At 44.6% G+C, this 24706-nt stretch overlaps 1 protein-coding gene across 6 annotated transcripts in view; it reads left to right on the forward strand.

The window, feature by feature from the left end:
- TENM2 (teneurin transmembrane protein 2) overlaps positions 1 to 24706 on the forward strand; it is an 885668-nt gene that overhangs the window by 625802 nt on the left and 235160 nt on the right. For all 6 annotated transcript variants that reach the window (XM_054718128.1, XM_054718129.1, XM_054718127.1 and 3 more), the window contains one exon: positions 17825 to 18063. In XM_054718128.1, coding sequence (XP_054574103.1) covers positions 17825 to 18063 — 239 coding nt within the window. The remainder of the gene's footprint in view (positions 1 to 17824; positions 18064 to 24706) is intronic.

Consider the following 24706-nt stretch of genomic DNA (forward strand, 5'->3'; position numbering starts at 1 on the left):
CCCTCTCCTCCGGGTTTGGTTTCATCCTGCCACGTGCAAAGAAAATGCCTGCAGGTAGGCACCTGCCTTTTAGTCCAACGCGCCACCTCCCTGTCAGGCAGCGTTCAGCTCGCCACGCCTCGGCTGTCCAACTGCATCTCCGTCACGACTTGCAAGATGGCAGTGACAAGCTTGTGGGGTACTTAAGGCAAGCGTGCATGACAGTTTTTCTTGACACCTGCATTTTTTAAAAGCCTTGCCTGGGGCCCTAGGAAACCCAGCATTTAAGAAACCAGGCGCCTTTCAAGGGAGCCAGGCTTGTGGAGTCTGCTTCCTGGGACTTGTGACGGGGATGCTACTGCAGGGTCCTCCCGTGAGTGTATTAAGAACCAGGCCAGTATTTACGTGCTGATGCTAAATGACGGTTGCCTTTTTTAATGGCATTTTTTGACGAGTGAAATGTATGAATCCGCTCTGTGCGGCGTCAGTGGGTATGTGGCTGGCCTACAAACACACTTAAATGGCACACTTCTGCGGAGCATTAATTTCTGAGTGTCCACCAGATATATGTAGGCAGGCAGACATGTCACTGGGGTTGCTATAAAGCTTAATTAATATCCCTGAAGAGCCCTTAGATCATTTCACAGAGTGCTAAATAAGAAAATATTGTACCTATGGATATTATACCCATAAAGAAACGCGGGTAAATACACTGATAGGCCGCCTTAGATTTGGTTATGCCTCAAAGGTCTGATGTAGACTCCACTGGGAAAATAAATTGTATTGAAGATAACCATCTTTTATGTGAGGTTTAAAAAGAAAAGAACAGAGCCCCAGATTTAAACGCTAGAAATCTCTACACACTGTTGATTTGGAAGAAGCAAATCTAATAGGAAAAAAAAAAAGAATAGCAAGTTTTCTTCCTTGTTTTTGTTTGTTTGTTTGTTTTTTTCTCTTTCTCCTCTACCAGTCCCTATATCTAGGGTTGCTTTGATGAGTTGAGAATTATTGTCAGTTATGCATCAACTCAAATAAACCAGGTGTGTTTTTTTCTGTGTAAGTCTTGAAGAAATTCCATAAAATACTTAACCTGTCCCTTTTAATTTTTATAACACAGACGTGCCTTCTTTCTTTTCCTTCTTACTTTCCTTCCTTCCTTCCTCCCACCCTCTACCCAGTGACTAGGTCTGGAAAACCTTCTTAAACCTAAGAAATAACCATTATTGGGGGTTTTTTGTTTCTTTCTGGGCCTTAGTGTACTGATTCAGAAATAGAGGGAACTAAATTAGAACTTCCCAAAGGTATACCCCATGAAACGCCAGTTTTAAGACTGGGGAAGTGGGTGGGTTAAAATGTATGTGGTCAAATAAATAAATACATAAATAAAATGTGGTCATGTAAGTTAGCAGAATGGTATTTAGGTTATTTAAGGTACTAAAGGCTTATGAAGATATGTAGCAATCTCCTTAATTTCGTTTACTCCCGTGTTTCCCAAATATTGTGGAACAAACACTGTCTTTACCGAAGACCAGTCATACCCAAATACACCTGGTGATCCAGAGAATACGCTTTGAGATCTTATATTTCAGGTCCTCTCTGATCTCACGACAGAAGTAGGAAGCCCAGAATTTCTTCAAACCCTTGTCAAGAAAGGACTTTGTGATTTTGCTCCTCTCGGCCTAAACTCATCCACACGCAGACTCATTTATCAGCTGCTGCAATATTTGGGCCTGGCAAGTTAGTGCTCAGATATGCACTAACAATAAACCTTTTTATAAAAATGGCATGATAGATAGCTTTCCTAGAATATAAACCCGTTAGGCTCTCGCTCAAACCTCTTTCCTGAAGTGGGAGCCTGATGACTCGGGTGTGCTCAAACATTTTGTAGGATTTGAAGTGTTATTGCTCTTTCTGTGACTGCTGCTCCCCGGCTCCTTGGTGAGGGTCCCTGTTCCCTTAATTCATTAACAGTTTTCAAAAGCAAGCTCATGACATGGGTAGGATGCAAGGAGACTGAGGAAATATTTAGGGCCAACCAGAATTTGACCATGCTGAGTTCAATGCTGATCATCATTTTCTACATAGGGAAAACAGCTAAAAGTCCCTCAAAAAGAATGACCATATAACTGAGAAATTCCTCTCCTTGGTATTCCCCAAAAGAATAAAAATAGGTGCTTAGACAAACACTTGTACACAGATTCCCAGAGCAGCACTATGCACAATAGCCAAAGGGTAGAAACAATCCAAATGTCCATCAGTGGATGAATGGATGGGCAAAGTGTGGTGTCTGTTACAATGGAATAGTATTCCGCCATAAAAATGAGTGAAGTACTGGCAAAAAATCCCGACAGAGATGAACTTGAAAACATGATGTTAAGTGAAAGAGGCCAAGCAAAACAGGTCATATGTTCTATGACTCCATCTACATGAACTACTCAGACTAGAGAAATCCATAGAGACAGAAATCAGGTTCATGGTAACCAGGAGCTGGGGTAGCGGAAGGGGAAATGAGAGTCACTGCCTCGTGGAGGCAGGGTTTTCTTTGGGGCTGATAGAAATGTTTGGGGGCAAAATAGAAGCGATATTTGTACAACATCGTGACTACACGAGATGCCACAAAATTGTACACTTGAAAATAGTTAATTTTATGTTATGTGAATCTCACCTAAATAAAATAATTTTAACTGATTAATTAAAAGAAAACAGCTAGACAGCCAGCGTGTCCCCCACAGTACGAAAGGTCTCCTCAAGGGAGAGACAAGATAGCTGGGCTCGAGAATTTACCTCTTACTGCAGCCTTTCCCAGGAGGGGGAGTCTATTCCCAAAACATGCTTTGAAATGGTTAACTTTGAAGCCACTATACAAAAAAAAAAAAAAAAAAAATACCAGCCTATGTCATGTGATTGATACTAATACATGGATGTAAGTATGTCATAGGTTAACATCTGGAAGACTGTCGACATGATCCCCATGCTACATCATGGGAACTGCAGCTCTGTGGACAGTCCTGAAGTCGCTGAAGCACCAAAGATAAGGAAATAAAGAAAGGTGTGTCAGGCAGGGCTCCTTTGTTACAGAGGTGGGGGGAGAAGGAGAAAGATAAATGGATTCTTTCCTGGTTGGAGGAGGGTAAACAGGGCTTTTAAGAGCTGGAAACCATTCTCATCATATTCTTTTAAAAGTGATTTGGAAGAGAAAATGCACCATGAAATCCTCGTGTTTGCAAAGGTACTGGCCGTGAAGATAAACTGCTCTGTAGGTGGGCAAAGAAGGGACTGATAAGGAGCGAGTACATTTACCCAAAATTCTTCCAGACCTACCTGAAGATTATCTCTGAGCTCCTGGTTATCAACCAGGAAGTGGCCCCAAATTAGTGCCAACTAACTTTTGAATATACACAGTCCGTGGGGCTGCTCTGTAAAGAGGGGAAGGGAGGACCGCAAAGACACAGCATCTTAGAAATTAATCAAAATTATCCCATTCTTTTAAAGTCATTGTGTGTGCTCAGTGGAAATAATCAGTGTGGTTATAGCTAATCTACCTCAAGAATGACAGCAATTCTACTTCTGGGAATATATGTGAAGAAACCTGAAACACTAATTTGAAAGAATATATGCATCCCTATGTTCATTACAGCATTATCTACAATAGCTAAGATCTGGAAACAACCCAAATGCCCATCAGCAAATAAGTGGATTTAAAAATAAAAAATAAAAAAGCTGTGGTACATTTATACAATGAAATACTACTCAGATGTAAAAAAGAAGGACATCTTACCCTTTGTGACAGCATGAATGGACCTGGAGAATATTATGCTAAGTGAAATAAGCCACTCAGAGAAAGACAAATACCATATGATCTCACTTATATGTGGAATCTAATGAACAAAGTGATTTAATGAACAAAAATGGGCACATGATGCAGTGTGCAGATGATGTTTTGTTGAGTTGTACGCTTGAAACCTATATGGTTTTATGAACCAATGTCACCCCAATAAAGTCAATTTTTTTAAAAAAGGACAGAAAAGTTGTGGAGAATTCCCCCTTACAAGGTCAAGAAAGTGAGGAGTCTCTCAGGAATCATTCGAAAAGCCCAGGAATAGAAAGATGAAGATTTCTCAAAGGATTTGAAATAGCTATGTGTAGGTATCATGAGAACATGGTCTTTATTTACCCAAATCTTGAAAATCTAGCGCCAGGGCATCCTTGAAGAAGACACTACAAGATAAATAAAGAGAAGTGCTGCGTCTGAGAGCTGACAGAAGACTTTCAATTTATCGGTTCCTAAAGACAGTATAAAATGAACTTTTCAAGATCTACATTGGTCATGTTTTATTCATCTCCTAGAAATTGATAGAATACCAAGCATGCACTCTTTCAGGGACAGGGATACAGCGGTGAGGAGGACTCCATCCAGGCCAACAAAAACAAGGAAACGAGTGAGCCAACTACTCCAAAGGGTTAGTGTTGAATGAATAAGAGGGCAGGGTCTTTATCCCAGCACCACCCCACCTGTGCCAACAGCAAGGCAGGTAACATGATGGGGTTGGGAGGGCTAAACAAGGACGCCTTTCTGAGAAAGTGAGCTCGAAGGGGAGACTTGAAAGACCTGAGGAGGAGCCTTGCAAAGGGCGAGTTCAGGACTTTCCAGAAGGAGAGAAACACAATGTGAATGACCTGAGGAAGGAGGAGACCTCAGGGGCAGAGTGAGTGGAGACTGGGAAGGGATGAGATACACCACACCAGGTGCCTTGTGGGCCATGATGAGCGGGATTACTTCCAAGTATAAAGCAACTGGAAGACTTTAAGCCAGAGAGGAATATGATTTGATTTGTATCTATAGACAACAACTGGCTCCTATGAGATTGGATGTAGAGGACCGAAGTGGAAACCCATTTAGAGGCTACTGAATGCAGTAGGCCAGGTGCAAGGTGATGTAGAGGTCTAAGGGTAAGAAAAGGACAGATACGTGTCAGAGGAAGAGAGGAAATCATCTGATGCTGGATCAGGTGTGAGGGAGGGACAGGACCCATAGTGAAGCCTAGTGATGTAGGTGGCATAGCACCCACCAGGTGCCACCCTCCAGGACAGGAGCATGCATTTTGCCCCAGTGGCTGGGAATGTTGCCAACAGATCTCAGCCAAGTTCTTCTCAAGACTGAACTTCAGCTGAAGAGAGCCACCTCTCCCAAGGTTACACCCCGTGGCTGGTTCAGGTGAGGGTATTAAAGCCACACTCCCTCAGCCCAAATTGGAACAACTCTGCAGAGCCATCCCCGCTCCAGGGCTGCCCATGAGATTGTCCAGGGCCCTTTCCAACAGCATCACAGCTCAGTCTCGCCCTCTGCCCAGCCTGCTTGCTTCACTCCCTCACAGGTGGTGTTTCCAAGAGCGCTTTCTAACAAACAACCTGCAAGCAGCTTTCTCTTCCTTAGAAAATGCTTCCTGGGGTGGCACCTGTACCACTGACAGAGATGACGTCTGTGTTGTTTTGTCGTTCTTGTTGTTTCTTTAGAGACAGAGGAGGAAAAGGAGAGGGAGAGAGAGAGAGAAACATCGATGTGAGAGAAAACCATCAATCAACTGCCTCCTATATGTCCCCCACCATGGATCGAGCCCACAACCTGGGCATGTGGCCTGCTTGGAAATCAAATGGGCAACCTTGCGGAACACGGGATGATGCCCAACCAACTGAGCCACACCAGCCAGGGCGGGATGACTTCTTTCACCAACATGGGTGAAGCCTGGTAGAGAAGGGTAGTATAGAGTGAAAAATCAAGAGTTGTATTTTGGTCATGTTAAACTTGAAATGTCTAATGATATTGAAATGAAAATGGACTAATAGGTGCCATATTGAGGAGTGGCTAGAATATTCTGGTCAAAAACCAAAACCCTCAAGGCAGAAGGCAAAGATAGCGAGGCCTTTTCAGAGAAATGGACTGAATTCTCCTTGAGTCTGTTCTACCATAATCATTTTGGAGATAGAATGCCTCTAAATCTGCTTCCTTTGTGCAGGGAGAAGGCATAGTTTAAAACCCTTGCATTTGGACTAAAATCCAGAGTCCATGCCCTCAAAAGTATGTGTTATGTAGTTACTATCCATCATGCCTACCTCTTCTTCCTACCACTCACTCCCCGCATCACTGTGCTCCAGCAATACTGTTCTTTCACATCCTCAAGAATGAGATCTCCTCCTCAGGGACTTGGCACATGCTCTTTTCGTTGCCTGCCATGTTCTTTTCGGGAATCCTTGCATGATTAGTTGCTTCTTATCCTCAGACCACCCCATTTCTTTTATCATCTCCTCGGAGAGGAGTGACCACAGTGAGGTAGTCCCCCAGTTTCTCTGTCCCAGTTCCTGGTTTCCTTCATGACACTTCCCGCAATTTATAATTATTTGATGTACTTGTTGGTTTGCCTGGACTTGAGTTTTGTTTATTTGGTATGTTTCTTCAGTCATAATTTCCAGGTGAAGATAAAGACATAGTCACCACTGTACCCACACGCTCCGTAACTAGTGGTTGACTCATAACTTCATATTTTAAATGTTGTGTTCTTTCCAAGGAAATGGGAGGGAACATGCTACAGATATGTATTAAACACCTCCTGTGGGCCAGCTTCTGTGCTCACAGACTATTTTCATGATTTCTTTCAGCCCTTCCAACAGTTCTGTGATGTAGATATTGCTGTTTCCCATTTTTTAGAGAAGGCATCTGAGGCTCAGGGAAATTATCTTTCCCAGCATCGCACAGTTCCCGGTGGAGTTGAGATTTGAATCCAGATGTGCCTCACTCCAAAGCCTGCCCGTTTTCTTTCTTTTTTAAAAAACGTATTTTTATTGCTTTCCCAGAGGCAGAGAGAGATAGAAACATCAATGATGAGAGAGAATCAGTGATTGGCTGCCTCAGGCACTCCCCACGCTGGGGATCGAGCCCGCAACCTAGGCATGTGCCCTGACCAGGAATTGAACAGTGACCTCCTGGTTCATAGGCTGATGCTCAAACACTGAGCCACACCAGCCGGGCTCTTTTTTATTATTATTATTATTTTATTTTATTTTATTTTATTTTTTTTTTTCCATCACCATTTATCCCCTCTATGCCCTCCACTCCCACCTCCTCCCCATAGTCACCACACTATTGTCCATGTCCATCAGTTCTCTCTTTTTTTTTCTTATTTGCTCAATCTCTCCACTCACGCCCCCGCCCCCCACACCCTCCACAGGGCTGTCTGTACCATGCTGTGTGTGTTCCTTCAGCAGACATTAGTGAGCACCTACTAAGAACAGAGAAAAACACTAGGAAGCAGAAGATCTAGGACCTGCCTTTGAGAAGTTTGTAATTTGGGCAGACAAGGCAAACACACAGGACAGATGTAATGGCATGAAGCAGAGTATGATAAAGGGACAGACCCTAAGGTTCCTTCAGCTCGACAGTTCTTTGACTCTCAGAATGATACAGGCAGTAAACGCGAGGGGAGAAATCATCTGCTCGTTGATTGTATCTGATGGCGTGCATTCTTTCTTCATCTCGCTCTGGCTGCCGGTGAACACCAGTGCAAGTCTATTTGAGATGTCTGTCTCTACACTCCCACGTTACAGTGTACGGTGAAGTCAAGGTCAAGTGTGAAGTCAAAGTCAGAAGTCTTTGCGGTTTCTTTTTTTTCCTTTATTACATCAAGGCTCTAACCAATTAACTTGAAAAAAGTCAACAAGTTAACAACACCAGGGGGTAAAAAAAACCCTCATTTTATCCCAAAGAGTGAAATGGATTTGCTCACACCAGCTTTCTTTAGTGACCTTAACGACCTTGCCTGTTGCACTCAGCAGTATATCATTTCTTGGGGGGCGAGTGGGGGGAGAATAAGTTTTACCATGAAAAATGCTATGTCACATCACAGTGTGACACTATTTAAATATCAAGAGTTGAAGCTTCTATTTAGAAAAACGGAAGGCAATAAATTGAGTGGCTAATTATTCCAGCTGTGGGCATTTTGAGTCTGACTGCACATTTTGAAGAGGGCAACACAGAGGATTTTCCTGTTGTTCACGGCATATGCAAATGTGGGGATGTCCCCTGTGATCGGAAAGGTTCAGGGATCAGAAACCTTGAAGCCTATTTTCCCCTCAATCAAAATTAGTTTGAGGAAGCTTAGGGAATCATGATGTGAAATGGGCTTTTAATTATACTAATTGGGTTATTGGCTTTTTCAAACTTGGGAAGTGGCAATTTTTTTTAAACATTTTTAAAGTTTAATTTTAAAAGCAACAGTTCATTTCTCAACTCAAGCAGAAATTCCCAACTGGGAGAAGAGAGCAAGCACATTAGTGATAGCCTCCATCCCTCCCCTTCCTAATAAAACGACTTTTGAGGGGAGGGGAAGCCTGGGATGCTCTAGTCGCTGTGCTAATTAGAACAACTCATTCATCCCACAAGGAGCTGAAGTGAGCTGGGCACTGTGCGAGGTCAAGGAGATCTAGTAAAGAGCGGGATATACATGATTCCTGCCCTTCAGCGGATTAATAGCTACACTTACTGACCGTTCCCTGGATGTCAAGATGAATGTGAAGCATGTCATGTAAATAAACTCACCACAGCCCCCGACAAGCCCATGAAGTAAGTCACTTTCCCAATGTCACACAGCGATAAGTATAGGAGCCAAACCCTGGTCGTCCAAGTCCAGAATCTGTAGGCTTAGTACCGCCTCTTTGGTAAAGTCCTATTGGTTTCACACAAATAAATAAGAAGAACAATAATGCAGGGATGTTTATATGTGGGGGAAAGTCTGACTCTATCAAATGTTTACCAGTCTGTCCCTCAAGAGTATAGGAGCCATTGCTGTCTGTTGGTTTGTGTTTTAATTTATGTACTTGGGTGTGTTTTTTTTAAATGATGTGTACATTTTATATTTGCAAAAAGGAAAGTAAGGGCAGAACCCTTTAAAGATTACTTAGTTTTGCTGGTCAAGAAGTGGCTGAGCAGTGCAGTATCCAAGGTCACCTTTCTCATCGTCTCTTGTGCTTTTTCCATCTCATCCTGCAGGCTTCTCTCTCTCTTCCTCTTTCTCTCCACATCCCATTTCTCTCTCTCTCTCTCTCTCTCTCTCTCTCTCTCTCTCTCTCTCTCTCTCTCTCTCTCCCCCTCTCTCCTCTCCTCCTCTCTCTCCCTCCCTCTCCCAGGGTCCCACCCGTTGAGTTTCCCTTCTTTCAGCACCATTCCTTCTCGTATGGAAGAGTCTAATAACAATTCCAGAAAGTGTGCTGGTTATTTAACCTCTCTCCAGCTAAATGTTTTATTATGACTCCTGAAAACCTAATTACAGTAACTTGACATGCCACAGTACCCTTTATAGGCTGCCTCTGTAGTAAACTTACTCCTTTAGAGACAATAAACCTGATGCTTCAAAGAACACGGCCAGCACCAGTAAAATGTGATGAAATCTCGCGTTCTCTACTGCACACCTGGTCTCCCTCCCTGGTCCCATGCCCCCGCTCCTGCTGCATTCCTGTCTCTGTCCCTTCTCTGGATTATTTGTTTTATCAAATGTCAGCAATGGCATATATGATTTAAAATCTTTTAGGGCCCAGCTGGTATGGCTCAGTGGTTGAGTGTCAAACCTTGCAAGAGGTCGCTGGTTCGATTCCCAGCCAGGGCACATACCCAGGTTGCGGGCTTACTCCCCAGTGGGGGGCATGCGGGAGGCAGCCGGTCAGTGTTTATCTCTTATCATTGATGTTTCTATCTCTCTCTCCCTTTCCCTTCCTCTCTCTAAAAATCAATAAAAACATATTTTTAAAAATCGTTTCGGTTCCTGTCTGGGTGGTCAGTTGTTAGAAGTGTCATACCATGCACCAAACGATTGCTGGTTCGATTTCCAGTCACATGTGGGAGACAACCGATCGATGCTTTTCTCATTCCCTTTCTCTCTCTCCCTTCCTCTTTCTCTAAAAAATCAATAAAAATATATCCTTGGGTGAGGATTTTTTTCAAAAACTCTTTTAGGGATTAATGGACTGTGTATCAATATTTTCATCCGCGGCTCCGCATACCTGGGAGTTTATTTACTGGGAGGTCCGTTTTCTCGGTAGAGCAACAGTGAACACCCGTTTTCCTGATACCGGAGCTGCTTTTTTGCACACGGCACGACGTCGAAACCATTCAGGACTTTTGTTCGGTTTCAAGGAGAATGTTGGCGGAAACTGACTTCATGGGCCAAAGAGAGCTCACCTGCACTGTCAGTCATGGGCGACCCCGCTTAGCTGAGGGCTGAGCTGGGGGGAGGTAGTGGGGTGCAGGTTGAGAGAGAGGAAGGGAAAGAGGACAAAACAGAAACTTGACCGTTGGGGCTGGGGCAATGCCATTGTTTATGTAGCAGGTCTCTGTTTCGAAGGCTTGCTAGGACTCCCCCTTGGGAGTAAAGCCAGCCTCCTAGGACCCCCCTGTTTGCCGCTGGGAAATGGCACTGGGCGGTGAGGGGTTGGCTGCATGTGTTTCTTTCTCCGGTAGGCCTTGTGGTTAAGGCGTGTGTTTCCTTGTGATTGACGCTGAAAAGAGGGCGGGGAGTCTTTTATTGGGGCCTTAAGTCATCTTACCAGCCACCTCTTCTCAAAGCTTGCCCTCGAGGGGAGCCAAGCACCTTCTGCATCCCAAGGATCAAATAAAAGCCCACGGCATTTTGAATTGACTGGGCCCCCCTTGCATGGATGCTGTGCATGTGTTTCTTGTTTGTTGGGCTTCTTTGGAGAATCTTCCATGGTTGTTTCATCAGAGAACATGCATGCCTTCACTTTCTAAACCAAGCCGGAGCCAAAGCCTGCTTTGCCAAGAGTCTGCCTCGACTACACATTTTTGCTGTCTCGGAAAATGCCCAAGAAAACGGCTGCCAGCTCTCTCGGTTCTTATTAAATGCTTTTGTTTTCACCTGAGAAAAGGGGGGACATTTCTCCAAAAGATTGGCAGCTTCCGGGGATGTGATGATGGCTGCATTCTTAAGAAATCCCTGGGATCCAGGGCACCAAGCTGGGGACCTGGAGGGCCGTCCTTCCTTCGTCTGCCTACTCAATCCCACGGCCATTCTGCGTGCCTGCCCTGTGCCCGGAGGGATGCTGTGTGCCAGGCCTGAAGCCCCCTAGCCCTCGTGGCTGGGGAAGGGTTGTGCTAGCTCTTCTGGTGCTTTTCGTGAGCCATCCAGGCCGCTTCTCTCTATCCCTCTGAGTGTTAGCAAACTCCAAGGACAGCCCTGTGGGGGCCCCTCATTTGCCTTTCCTTCCCGAGACATAAGTGGCCAATTCTGAGAGCAATTGAGTTGTGCTTGAAAAATGTCAAGTGCATTTGGAAGCTACACATTTTTGCTGACGCCTCGAGTCCCGCGCTGAGCTCTTTCCATGACCAACCGCTGGGGAGCAGTTCAGTTGGGGCATCACGAGTGATTCTTCATTTCCGAGCCGGCTCGGGGAACAATCCCCAGTCCTCTCAGCCTTCTTGGCCCTCCCAGTGGCCCTCTGGCCAGACCGTTACCTGTGGGTCTGGCTTCATTTTATTTATTGTTTTTCCTGCAGCGTGTGAGGGCAGTCCTTGGGTGAATCGGAACTTGCCATTTTTTCAACCTGGAATTATGAAAATTTTCCAACATCCAGAAAAGTTGGAAGAATAGCACGATGGAAGAATCACCACCTCGTTCCAACAATTGCTATCATTTTGCCCCATTTGCCTCATCTATACATAGAGAGAGATAAAGATCTTTTTGCTGAATCATTTGAAAGGAAGTTGGCGACTTCATGACACTTCACCCCTAAAAACATCAGCGCTCAAAACTTGCATTTAAAAAAATATATCCACTCACCATCTAGTGTGTTGTCTGTAAGTTAGATACATGTAAAAGCTGCAAAAATGGTTAGGGTAGAGTTTCTTAAACTTGAACGTACATTCGAATCACCTAGGGAGCTTCGTAGGGGGTGCACTCCCTGACCCCCAGTGTGGGTCTGGTCGGAGCCAGGAATTTGTACTTTCCTAACAGAGCATTCAAGTCACCCTAAAGTAGGTATGTAGGGGACACACTCTGAAGATTGTTTCTTTAGAACCTTTCTTTGTTGTTTGTTTGTTTGCTGAATTTAAGCTTCTAAAGATTTGTAACACCGGGGTGTAACTATGTTGTGGCAGAAACAGGAGTCTACATATCTTTGGTATTTTGGTTTAATCGTTTGAAGCACCGGCAGCTAGAAAGAAGAGATGCGATGACTGAGGGGGTGTCGTTTAGCTGAGAACCACAGACGCTGTGATACCCGTGAGCAGCTGAGAGATTTATCTTTTAAGGGGCAACGCCTGGTGGGAAGTAAACGGGTTGTTTTTCTGTGGAGGGATCTCCCCTGAGTGTGTACATGTGGACACTCGCTTTGCAAACTTGTAAATCTGGTTGGAAAACAAGACTCAAGAGGGCAGAAGGAATCCTAATCTTAAAATAAAAAATGTTTATTTAATCTTTATTGTTGAAAGTATTACATATGTACCTTATTTTTTCCCCAATTGACCTCTTCTAGCCTGCCCCTACCCCAACCCCAACCCGAGGCCTCTACCACCCTATTGTCTGTGTCCATGGTTATGCATATATGCCTACAAATTCTTTGGTTGATCTCTTCCCACTCACCGCCCCACCCCCCCGCCTTCCCTCTGAAATTCATCCGTCTGTTCTATGTTTTCTGTGTCGCTGGATCTGTTTTGTTCATCAGTTTATTTTCCACATATGAGTGAGATCATGTGATACTTGTCTCTCTCTGACTTATTTTAAAATGTTTACAGTCATGTCCTTTTAATATTTATTACTTTGACCTTGAAAAGGCTGTAGGTCATTCATTTAACAAAGATTTGTTGAATGCCCACTATGTCCCAGGCTCTATTCTGGATGTTAAGATATAGCATTGAACAAATCAGATAAAATACATTATTATTTTAAACTTCATAGAGATTCAGTTCTAAATGATAGATGCAGGTAATAAAGAATACACAAATGCATATATGATGAAGAAAAAAAAAAACAGTTATAATGGGATGGAAAATGACAGAGAAAGGAGTGAGGGGGCCAGAGAAGATCTCTATGGAGCAGTGGTGAAACGAGGTGGAGAAATAAGCCATGCAGATATTTCCAGGTGAAGGGAACAGCAAGTGCAAAAGTCCTGGGGCAGGAATGTGATGGATGTGCTATGATGAAGAATAGGAAAAGGACAACGTAACTGATGGGAGGATAAAGTGGTAGAAGATGTGGTTGGAGGGGTTGCCAGAGGACAGGTCATGCAAGGCCTTGTAGCCATGGGAAGGATTTCTGGATTTATTATAAGAGTTATTGGAAGCCTTTTTTATTGTTTGTTTGTTTGTTTGTTTGAGAGAGAGGTAGGAGTGATGATTTATGATGTAATCTTTTTAGAAGGAGATATGGAAAATAGACTGGATTGCAAGGCGGCAATTTTAGAATCTCGTGAAGCAATCCCCTACCACAGGAATAATGGCTATTTCCTTCTGCTCCTAAAAATGGCTGCATTAAAAATAACAGTGATACCAATTTCAATTTCCTAATCTTCATCTTGTGATTTCTCGAATGTTGCTGAAACATTCCTGTTTCTAATTTACTGATTCTGTCAACAAATATGGCTGATGTTGAGCACTGGGGTTTAGGCTCTGGACATCCTAAGAGTAATAGCTGGAGTATCAAGTGTCAAGGATTTCATAGTTTGACTTGGACAGATACATTAATTATTAAGATTACGCCCTAGCTGGTTTGGCTCAGTGCATAAAGCATCAGCCTGCAGACTGAAGGGTCCTGGGTTTGATTCCGGTCAAGGGCATTACCTCGGTTGCAGGCTCCTCCATGACTTCCTTGTCCAGGAATCCAGATGTATCTTGCTCCAAAATTCTGCCTTTGCACACTGTGCCTACTGCCTCCTCTGCTAAATGACCCTTTGTAACCTGGAGCTACTGGACAAGGAATACAGGGCCTTATATATAAAAGGACCATGACCCCATGAGCCTTAAAATTGCCCCCTCACAACCCAAACCTCTCGACTTCCTTCGGGTCATCAAACATACTTACAGTACAAATAACGTTTAAATATCAGTTAGTTGTTTATTTTAATGTAAGCTATGTTGAATAATCCACTAATGAGATGCTCATTTTCTGACATGATTGTTAGTCATATCAGGCCTGTTTGATCTTCGTCAAGGATTTAAATACTTTCAAGGTTTTATCTGGAAGCAGCCAAGATACAAATGTGTATAATGACAGGGATGTTGCCTCAGAATCCCGCTGGGCAAGATTGCTAGCCGCAGTGTGCAGGGGCAAAGTGGTGTAGTAGCTCCATTAGAGCTCTTAGGTGCAAGTAAAACATTTAGCGTTGTCACAAACAAATAGTATGTGGCCCATAAATACAGTTGCACCTACTGAAAACTTGAAGAGAAGGGACTACCCGTAAAAGATTTTGGGATCTTAGAATTAAAGCTGAGTAAAAATCACAACACAGTGAGGGAGCTCCATTCATGCATTCATTCATTCATTTGCTCATTCATTCACATCTCCCCTGCATGCTGAACAAACGTAGAGTTGGGCACATGAAGATGAACACGTTACAGAAGGAGACACAGCCCTGGCGTTCAGCTGCTCAAAGTCTAGACTCTACCTAACCTATGCTTTAAAGTCCAGTGGTATATATTTCTTGGAAGACAAGCCATCATTTTAAAAGGTGTGGCAAGCACATTTGAAGCCCTGAATGGCACACAATCAGAGAGTTGATGGGCCTTGAAGTGTCCTTAGAGAAACAGTCTCCTGACCCTAAGGAAGGGTTATATTAGTTGTCCACAGGAGACCCCATTTCCCTGTTGTCACACCATAGCTCTAGCCACCAAGGGCAAAGATGTTTCCAAAGAAGGAACCACGACACCATGACCTAGAGAGATGGTCTCAGAACAGGAAGCAGGATGGAGAGGGAGAACGGCTTAGGAAGAAGACTCAAGAGAGACAGGTTAGGGTAACACTTAAGAGCACAGACTTGCGCATAAGACAGAGCTCCAGGTTTAAATCCATGGATAGTTGCTTAACTTCTCCAAGCCTGATTTCTCCTATCTTAAATGGGGATATTATAATATTTATTTGTAAGTAGTTGTGCCAATATATTTCACATGGTCTGTCTTTGTGAATGACCCATGTGCACTTGAAAAGAATGTATATTCTGCAGCTTTGGGGTGAAATGTCCTATAAATGTCAATTAAATCCATATGATCCAGTGTGTCCTTTAGAGCCACTGTTTCCTTGTTAATTTTTTGTCTGGAAGATCTATCAGGTGAAGTCAGCGGGGTGTTAAAGTCCCCGACTACGACTGTGTTGTTGATGATCTCTCCCTTAAAGTCCTCTAGAAGTTTTTTGTTATATATTTAGGTGCTCCTATATTAGATGCATATATGTTTACCAGGGTTATAGCCTCTTGTTAGATCAATCCCTTTAGTATTATGTAGTGACCTTTGTTGTCTCTTGTGATGGCCTTGATTTTGAAGTCTATTTTGTCAGATATGAGTATTGCTATCCCAGCTTTTTTTTCTTTTTTATTTGCATGGACAAATTTTTTCCATCCCTTCACTTTCATTCTGCATGTGTCTTTTGTTCTGAGGTGGGTCTCTTGTAGACAGCATATAGTTGGGTCATGTTTTTGTATTCATTCAGGTACCCTATGTCTTTTGATTAGAGCATTTAATCCATTTACATTTAAGGTTATTATTGATAGGTACTTATTTATTGCCATTTTAATTCTGTATGCCTAGGTTTTTCTATTTTTGTCTTCTCATTATAGCAGCCCCTTTAGCATTTCTTGTAAAGCTGGCTTGGTGGTGATAAAATTCTTTAGCCTTTTTTTGTCTGGGAAGCTCTTTATTTCACAGTCTATTTTGAATGATAGCCTTGCTAGATATAGTAATCTTGGTTTCAGATCCTTGCTTTTTATTACCTTGAGTATTTCATGCTATTCCCTTCTGGCCTGTACAGTTTCTGATGAGAAATCCCATTATAGCCTTATGGGAGCTCCTTTATAGGTAACAGTTTGCTTTTCTCTTGTTGCCTTTAAGATTCTCTCTTTGTCTTTAATTTTTGGCATTTTAATTATGATTGCCTGTGCATGGGCCTGTTGAAGTTCTTCTTGTTTGGGATTCTCTGTGCCTCCTGAACTTGTGTGACTTTTTCCTTCACCAAGTGATGGAAGTTTTCTGCCATTATTTCTTTAAACACATTCTTTATTCCTTTCTTCCTTTCTGCCTCTTATGGCACACCAACTATGTGAATATTGTTGTGTTTCATGTTGTCCCACAGCTCCCTTAGGCTGTCCTCCTGTTTTTTAATTGTTTTTTCTTTGTGGTTCTCTGAATATTTTTCTACCCTGTCTTGTAATTCACCGCTTTTATCCTCAGCTTCCCCTAATCTGATGTGTATCCTTTCCTATGTGTTCTTTATTTGTGCTATGTCATTCTTTATTTTCATTTTCATAGTTACTGTATCTTTTCTCATGCTGTTGAGCATCTTTACCATCATTATTCTGAACTCTATATCAGATAAATTTATCTCCATTTCATTTATCTCTTCTTCTGGAGAATTCTCTTGTTCTTTCATTTGGGGATTTTTTTTGTCTCCTCATTTTGGCTGCCTGTTTGACTTTGTGACTGTGTATTAGGTAGATCTGCTATGCCTCTCAATCTCTAGTGCAATACAATGTCAAATGCTGTTTCTGACTAATTAGATCAGGCAAAGACTCAAAGCCTTCAAAGGCTGCCTCTGCCTGCAGACTGATTAGAGTCTGTCTTGAGTAGGCAATTGCTTCTGCCTGGAGGCTAATTGTTATTCTTAATGGTCCTCAGTCTATTTTGAATGATAGCCATGCTGGATAATATCTCTCCAGAACTTCCACTGCTGTCTATGGGTGCCCAACCAGCTCTTTCACACCATGGGGCAAGGTATTTTCCAATAGGATGGGTCAACTATCTTCCCCCCAGGCAAAACTGCCTGGTTAGCAAAAGTCTGTGTGAGCAAGATGAACTCCACAGTATGAGGGAATAACAGCACAGAAAACCAGGATGTCTGTATTCTGAGCTCTAACCTCAGAGGTCCCAACCGTGGCTTTTGCTCACACAGCTCCAATCCACTCTGCTGAGCACAAGTGGCTGCATATGGAATTTTGTGTGTTGGCCCTTTAAGAGTATGCCTGAGTTTCTAGCCAGATGTTTTATGGGCAACTTTCTCAGTTCTGGTGCTCTCTGCTGGGGCCCAGCTTGGGATTAGACCCCAAAGTTCTCATTGGCAACCCCCCACAGCTGAAATATCTCTCCAGAACTTCCACTGCTGTCTATGGGTGCCCATCCAGCTCTTTCACACCTTCACCCTTCCTACCAGTATATGGTCTCCACCCTCCATCCTCGGTTATCAGGGTTCTCTCCAGCTAGTCTTCCATTGATTATTCAGGATTTTTTTTTATTTTAGTTATAATTCCAATTTGGTCCTGGGAGCATGTCTGTGTAGCATCCATTTACTCCGCCACCATTTGTAATCTCTCTCAGTAACTCGGTTTTTGTATTTGCTTTGACTATGTTGCAGGATCATTGTGGAAGATTAAATCTAGATGCATATGGGAGAATCTGTAATGATGTGAGTTTGCAGAATTCATCTGTGTCACAATCAAGGGTAGCATTTCGCCCCTTCATCCCTAATGGGCAGGCAGGGTCACTAGCCAGGACTGTCCTAGCATCTATAAAGCAAAGTGCAAGAGAGCAATGGCTGCCCCTCCCAGGTCACCATGTGGATCCTGACTCTCTCCCTTCTCCTGGCAGGCACTTTCTCTTTAAGACCTCCTCTGGAAGCACACCCCTGTTCAGCAGCTCTTCTCCGGGGTACCCCTTGACCTCAGGAACCGTTTACACCCCGCCACCCCGCCTGCTGCCCCGGAACACCTTCTCCAGGAAGGCCTTCAAGCTGAAGAAGCCCTCCAAGTACTGCAGCTGGAAATGTGCTGCCCTGTCCGCCATCGCCGCCGCCCTCCTCCTGGCCATTCTGTTGGCCTATTTCATCGGTGAGTGGGGAGCCAGCTGCCTGTTGGGAGGAGGGTGGCGGGAGGGGGGGAGGGAACCAAGCCCTCTGTTGTCTGCACAATGTGCTTGTTGGCTACTGAAAGACATAAAAGTGAGTGACAGATGGGAGTGATGTTTCCCCTCCTGAAATCCATTTCGATCTGATGGGTTTCTCCGTGATTCTAAAGGACATTTCTCATATGTGAAATTAAGCATCCTTGCTGTATTCTTTCTTGGAGATCAGCTGAGAATTGTTGTTCCTGCAAACCAATCCCTCACTCCCAAAAGTAGCCTTCTAGTCTCCTCCATCACTGGATTTTAACCCAGGTGTATGCTCTGAAATTCATGAGCACTGCTTAACTACAGCCAGAAATCAAAGAGAAGAAGAATAGTGATCAGCATCTCTGGGAATAAACACCACATGCTACTGAATCCGAATCAGGTCCACCTCCCATGCCAGCTGTGCTTCTGGGAACTCAGAATATGACTTAGGGTAGCAGATTGGCAAAGTTGCTGGGGTATCTTTTTGTCCCATCCAAGGATGTTGGTTTGCATCCTTGGGGTGCAGCCTGTGTAACTATGGGAAGCAGTGAATGCCAAGAGCTTAGGGGCAGGGTGCCACATGGATGTGAGCATCCTGGGCTGGACACAAAGCCCACTCGCAGCTCCTGGCCCCGACAGAGAGCCCCTGCTGCCGCTCTGTCAACTGAGCCTGCCAATGGCAGATCTCCTGGCCCAGACAGAGGCCGCAGGGAGATTTGTTAAAGTTTATTTGAAACACGTGGTGGTTCTGGCTTGGTTTCAGGGCAGCGGTGATCGGCCTCCCCAATTTGTCTGTGCCATGTTGTGAAGCAAACCTAGAAAACAGCAAGAGGAGGCCAATTCCCAAACAGCTCCCAACATTTATGTAGAAACCCCTCCCACAGAAGATGGGAAAGACAGCCCTGCGCATGCTGGCTTTGCCCCTTCTCTCTAGGGAGTGGGACTCACACACCTCCTTCATCCTCAGGCAACCAGTATGGTGCCTGCCAGGGAAGGGCTGGTCTGGAGTTCCAATACCATTCTACCCAAGCTTGCCTGATGGCAAGGGAGGGTGACTGTGCGCCTCCGGAGATCTTAGACCCTGACCACGGCTGACCATTACTAGCCCAAAACTGATGTGAAGTTTTCACTCTCTCCTATGATATCCCTGTGCTCATCTTAATATGGAAAAATAAGTTTCGCATTCCTTACTGGGTGCACCTTCCAAAAGTGACAACACTGACATGCCGGGGAAAGGCACTATGTGTATCTGGGGCTTTGCAAACACCTTTGTGCTCTAAACCCATCTCTCTATGGGCAGAGGTTCAAGTCTTGTCTGCTTCTCACTTACCTCTTGAAGGATGGAGCAATGGGTTGACTTGAAGGAGAGGGAAGGGCATCTGTTACGCCCTCAATCACTTCGTTTTTGTGTTGTTAGAGGTAGTTTTATGGGCTTCCCCAGATGATTGTTCAGGGGGACTCGGTGGAAGCGAACTGAATTGCCTTCGGTTGCCTTCGGGGTTGTTGCACGATTCGGCTTTGTGTCAGAAACTTCAGAGAGGGTCCATGATGTTCCGCTGGGCTGGTGGGCACTGCCGCCCACTGCCAAGACTGTCCTCGGTGTACCTTCTCCTCCACTGGCAAGAGAAAGATAGATGGCTACTGCCTGATTTATTGAGCTTGATAGTTAAAATATAATAGCTTTCTGTAGGGCGATCACATAAATGGGACATCGCATAGAGAGCGTTTAATGTTTTAATCGGGTGTGTAACTTGTAAATGATGGATTAGGAAACATATTTATTCTCAGTCTTGAGGCTACTGGAAGCTGGACCTGAGCATCTGAGGATGGTTTATTAGGTTATAATCCATCATCTCCTATTATGTATGCTTTAGGTAAGATTGTGCTCTGACCCTGGAGTATTGAAGAATAGTTTATGACTCAAAATGAGTGATGTAATGAGCCAATTTACCCAGCAGCAATGGGGGAGAGCATGGAGCCACGGGGGCTACTCTCCACGGGTGATGGCAGGTCTGCAAGCGTGGTGGGAGGTCAAGACCGTGAGCTCTGATCTTGACCCCAGAGATCCCTTTCTCCTCGGCCTTCACAAAGTTGCTTTCCTTGTGGGTCTTGGTTCCCTAAATGAAACGTGGGAACAGGGTGGTTATTTATGCGCAGAAACTCTGAAGTATGGTGAGGATTAATTAATGTGGGTGACTTTGAAGATGAAAAGCAGTATATTATTAATTACAGAGCTTCAGGGGCATACACAGTGTATTGCAAACACAGAGAAAAGTGCTTTCGGCAGCAGTGAGGGGTGGTGCCTACCTAGAAACAAGCCATCGGGGAAGGAGGGAGAGGCAGCACAAGGCCCATGTGGGACTCTGTGTTCCACTAGAACATGACAGGAACTGTGTTAAAGCACCGGCCGAGGGCATTTATGGACAGGCCTGCCAGGAGGGGTGACCATAGGTCAAATGATCTTGTTTGCATGTTCAAACCCATCAGAGGAGACTTTCCAGAAATGAGTAATCTGGACTCGTTCAGGCCCATGACAAGTTCTCCCATAGATCCAGCATGTGGGTGGTGTTGACGCAGGATAGCGTCAGCCCTCCTGGAAATGGGGAAAGGTGGGGCCTTTACCAACTCAGGGAAGGACCCCTCCCCCCTTGTCCCCCAGTTCCTGGTCTCAGAGCTGGGGTCAGCAATCTTTTATGATATACTCTCCATTTGAATCCCCCAGTGTACAGAATACCCTGGAATAAATTACTCTGAGGAGCTGCATGAACCACTTGGGGACCATTTGGGGCCTCATGCAGCCCCTGGCCCACATGGTTCCAAGGGAATACCGGTTTAAGAGAAGCTGGAACTCAAGGGAGCTTCCCTCTTAAGAAGCTGTCTTCCATCCTTGGGCAGCTCAAGGACTTTCATTGCCAGCAACACCAGAAATCCCTCTGGACCCCGAAGTTTCTGAGTTGTATGAGCAGCATAGAGATCCTCACCTGTGTTATGCTGACTACACTGTGTTTTTATCCTTACAGTGTACATAATAAGAACAGGTTAGAAACTTGCCCATTTAAAGTATGTTTATATAATTATGAAATTTGAACCATACCCACAGCCCCCAACACGCACTCTAGCAGAAAATAAAATCGATGCCACCTGCATGGCCCAGTGGTTGAGCATTGACCTATGAACCAGGAGGTCACAGTTCGATTCCTGGTCGGGGTGCATGCATGGATTGCAGGCTCAATCCCCAGTGGGGGGTGTGCAGGAGGCAGGCCATCAATGATTCTCTCTCATCATTGATGTTTCTATCTCTCTCTCCCTCTTCCTTCCTCTCTGAAATCATTCAAATATATATTTTTTTTAATTTTTTTTAATTGGCACACAACAGTCATTTGACAAGAGTTGATGCTGAGGCCCAGAGCATCTAAGTCACATGGCTAGTTAGCTGCAGGGTGAAGACTAGACCTTTGGTTTCCTGATGTTGGGTCTAGCATCTTTGCCCTAACTACTGTCTCCTAAAGTTTACAGTTGGCCATGTTCTCCAAATACTGCCTCAAACCTACATGGTCCTGAATCATCTAACACAGTGGGCAGCAGCCATGCCTCCTCCTCAGTCTCCTAACCCCCGTCCCCAGCGCCCAGTAGCCTTTCTCTGTAAAGAGCAAGGGAGTAGGCATTCTCGGGTTTGCAGGCCATGCAGTCTCTGTCACAACTGATTGTTGTTAAGCAAAAGTAAACAGAGACATAAACAAATGGGCATGGTTGTGCTCCAAGAGACTTCAGTTACGGACACTGAAATTTGAATTTTATGTACTTTTCATGTGTCAACCAATACTATCCTTTGGATTTTTTTTTTTCATCAGTCCGAGTGTAAAACTATACCTCTTTAGCCCAGGGGCTCTTACAACTATACAAAAAACCAGGTGGCAGACAGGATTTGGCCCACAGGCCACAGTGTGCCAACCCCTGTCTGATTATATTACTGTTCTTTTCCTAAGATTGCCTTTTCAGAGTGTTTTCACCTTTACAAAGGGGAAAGATAAATGTTTTCAAACTGGCTAAGTCCAACCATATGTCCGCTTGTAGGTGGGCAGGTGATTGACATTTTCTGACATTGCATTCCCATTTCACAATGAATAATTACACCCTGCCTTTCTGACCCACTCCCCAAACTCAAAGAAGAAAGCCACTTTTCCCTTGAGTTGAAAATTTTCTATAGGATAAGGGTTCCCATCTTAACAGGCTGCTTGACACCGTGCTCCAACGCGGATAGAGTGGAATTGTCTTGCAATGTTGCCCTGTATTCACTGTCCTCCATCTTCAGTTAAACCCCAGCTTCCTGGGCAGAACCTTTGCCAGTTCAAAATCACTCAGGGGCTGCTGCCTTCTCGCCGAGGGTTTCCCACAGGTTGTTAACAGCGCTGGGTCATCGAATGATGTCATCGCTTTCTGGTTCTAGGTTAACATTTCCTTACAGGGCACCAAAGTTTTTGCACAGCTTCCCCTCAGCAAGAAGAAAGAGGCTTGCAAGGTGTGACTTTGCTGTTTAAATCCAGATAATCCTAGAAATTCTAAGATGAGAGTCAACACAATGGCTCAGCGTGACGCCGGCCTCAGCCCATCCCCCCTGAGTTAAAAACATACACAGAGTAACTGACAAAACTCCCCACCTGGTTGAGAAGGGGGGAGGCAGGGGGCAGAGAGAATGATAAGCGCATTTGTGTCATCCTAAATTAGTTTTCAGCTCTTCAGATCTCTGCCAAACTAAAATACGTATATATAGTAGAAAGTCACCTTGTCTTTTTTCACTACGGTAATTCCTGCCAAATGTGAAACACTGTGTTTTAAGTCAGCTGCTCAGCACTGTCTTCTGACACTCTCTCTTTGATCTAGGAAGAACGCAGGCCATCAACATGTCATGATGTTAAAAGTGCGGTAATTTGGGGTGCTTTCAGGTGTGTGTGTTTTTTTCGAAAACAATGAGGGATTATTTTCTATGGAAACTAAAAGCTTGCGATGTGTTTAAAGTTGCTACACTTGAAAATTGATATGTTGAGACTCAGACTGATGAATCCTGTGTTCTCAGCTGCTATTTTGTGTGTATTCCCATCTCGCTGAACAGAGCAGGTTTAGGGAAAACAAAGAAAATGACAGAAAATGATGAGAACAGCACACTTACCTGGCAGCCTTTGTGAGGACCCAGCCTGGGGGCGGAAATTGGTCCTCATTCAAACTCCCTGCTCTTTGTCCAGAGAGATGCTAAACCCCTCCCTCCTTTGTGAAGTCCAAATCATGTATTTACAACTTAGTATCTAAGGGGCAAAATTCTAATGATTAAATCCAGCAAATAGCATTTCCACCCAACTCCAGGCCCAAATCGTCAAACCTCGCAGGTAGTCACACAAACAAAAAAAGAACTGCCCATAAGTACCGTATTTTCCGGCGTATAAGACGACTGGGCGTATAAGACGACCCCCAACTTTTGAGAAGATTTTCCTGGGTTAAAAAGTCGTCTGATATGCCGGAAAATACGGTAAGTCAGGGGACCAGTTAGTGGCAGCCTTTTTATCTATTAGATATGCTAATGTGCTTTTAAAATATATATCCTATCTAATAGAAGGATAATATGCAAATTAACCATCACTCCATCACAAATATGGTGGCGCCCATAGCCACAAGATGGTGGCGCCCAGTCCCCTCAGCCCTGCCAGAGTCTCCCAGTCCTAGGGGGTGGCCACTGAGAGCGGGCAGCATGAGCATTCTGCCCCCACTGTGGAGGGCCTCTGAGAAGCAGGCACGGAGCAGCCAGGCCCCGCAGAGAGCAGAGAACTATGGGGAATGGGCCTAAGCCATCAGGGCTCCTGGATTGGAGAGGGTTCCCCTGAGGGTTCCCAGATTGGAGAGGGTGCTGGTCAGGCTGAGGGACCCACCCACCCCCCATGCACAAATTTTGTGCACTGGGCCTCTAGTAAGGATTTCAGAAAGGAAAGAAGAGGGAGAGAGAGAAACTCAATGATGAGAAAGAATCATTGATCGGCTGCCTCCTACATGCCCCACGCTGGAGATCCAGCCCACAACCTGGGCATGTGCCCTGACTGGGACTCAAACCACAACCTTCTGGTTCATAGGTCAATGCTCAACCACTGAGCCATACCAACTGGGTTGCTAAAGTGCTCTTAACCAGGTAATACGTCCTGTCAGTGCCCACACACGGGTGAGCCTTTGACAGTTGGACTTCATAACTGTACACCTGATTTCAAAGGTGTGGCAGGATTTAGTTGGAGTTCAAGGTGAAGAAGCAAATAATGGCATATTTCAGTTTACAGAAAGTCAAGTAAATCATTGTGGGGGAGGGTTGCAGGGGTTCCCCAATCGCTTAGCAGCCACATGGCAACATTTATATCTCGTGTTTGACATTCAGAAAAGATGAGTTCCTCCACTGAGGAACTTTGTCATCCCTCTAAGACACCTGTCAGAAATCAAGGTAGTCGGCCAACACGGGCTGTCCACCTTCGTGGGCACACTCGGTGGGTGCAAGATGACTTTGTAGAGCATCTTGATGCTAAACTAGGGAGGAAGAAGTGAGTAGCTGCTACATCTCCAAGTCCCTCAAGG

The sequence above is a fragment of the Eptesicus fuscus genome, chromosome 6 (assembly GCF_027574615.1).
Source record: "Eptesicus fuscus isolate TK198812 chromosome 6, DD_ASM_mEF_20220401, whole genome shotgun sequence".
In the NCBI taxonomy this organism is placed as follows: Eukaryota; Metazoa; Chordata; class Mammalia; order Chiroptera; family Vespertilionidae; genus Eptesicus; species Eptesicus fuscus.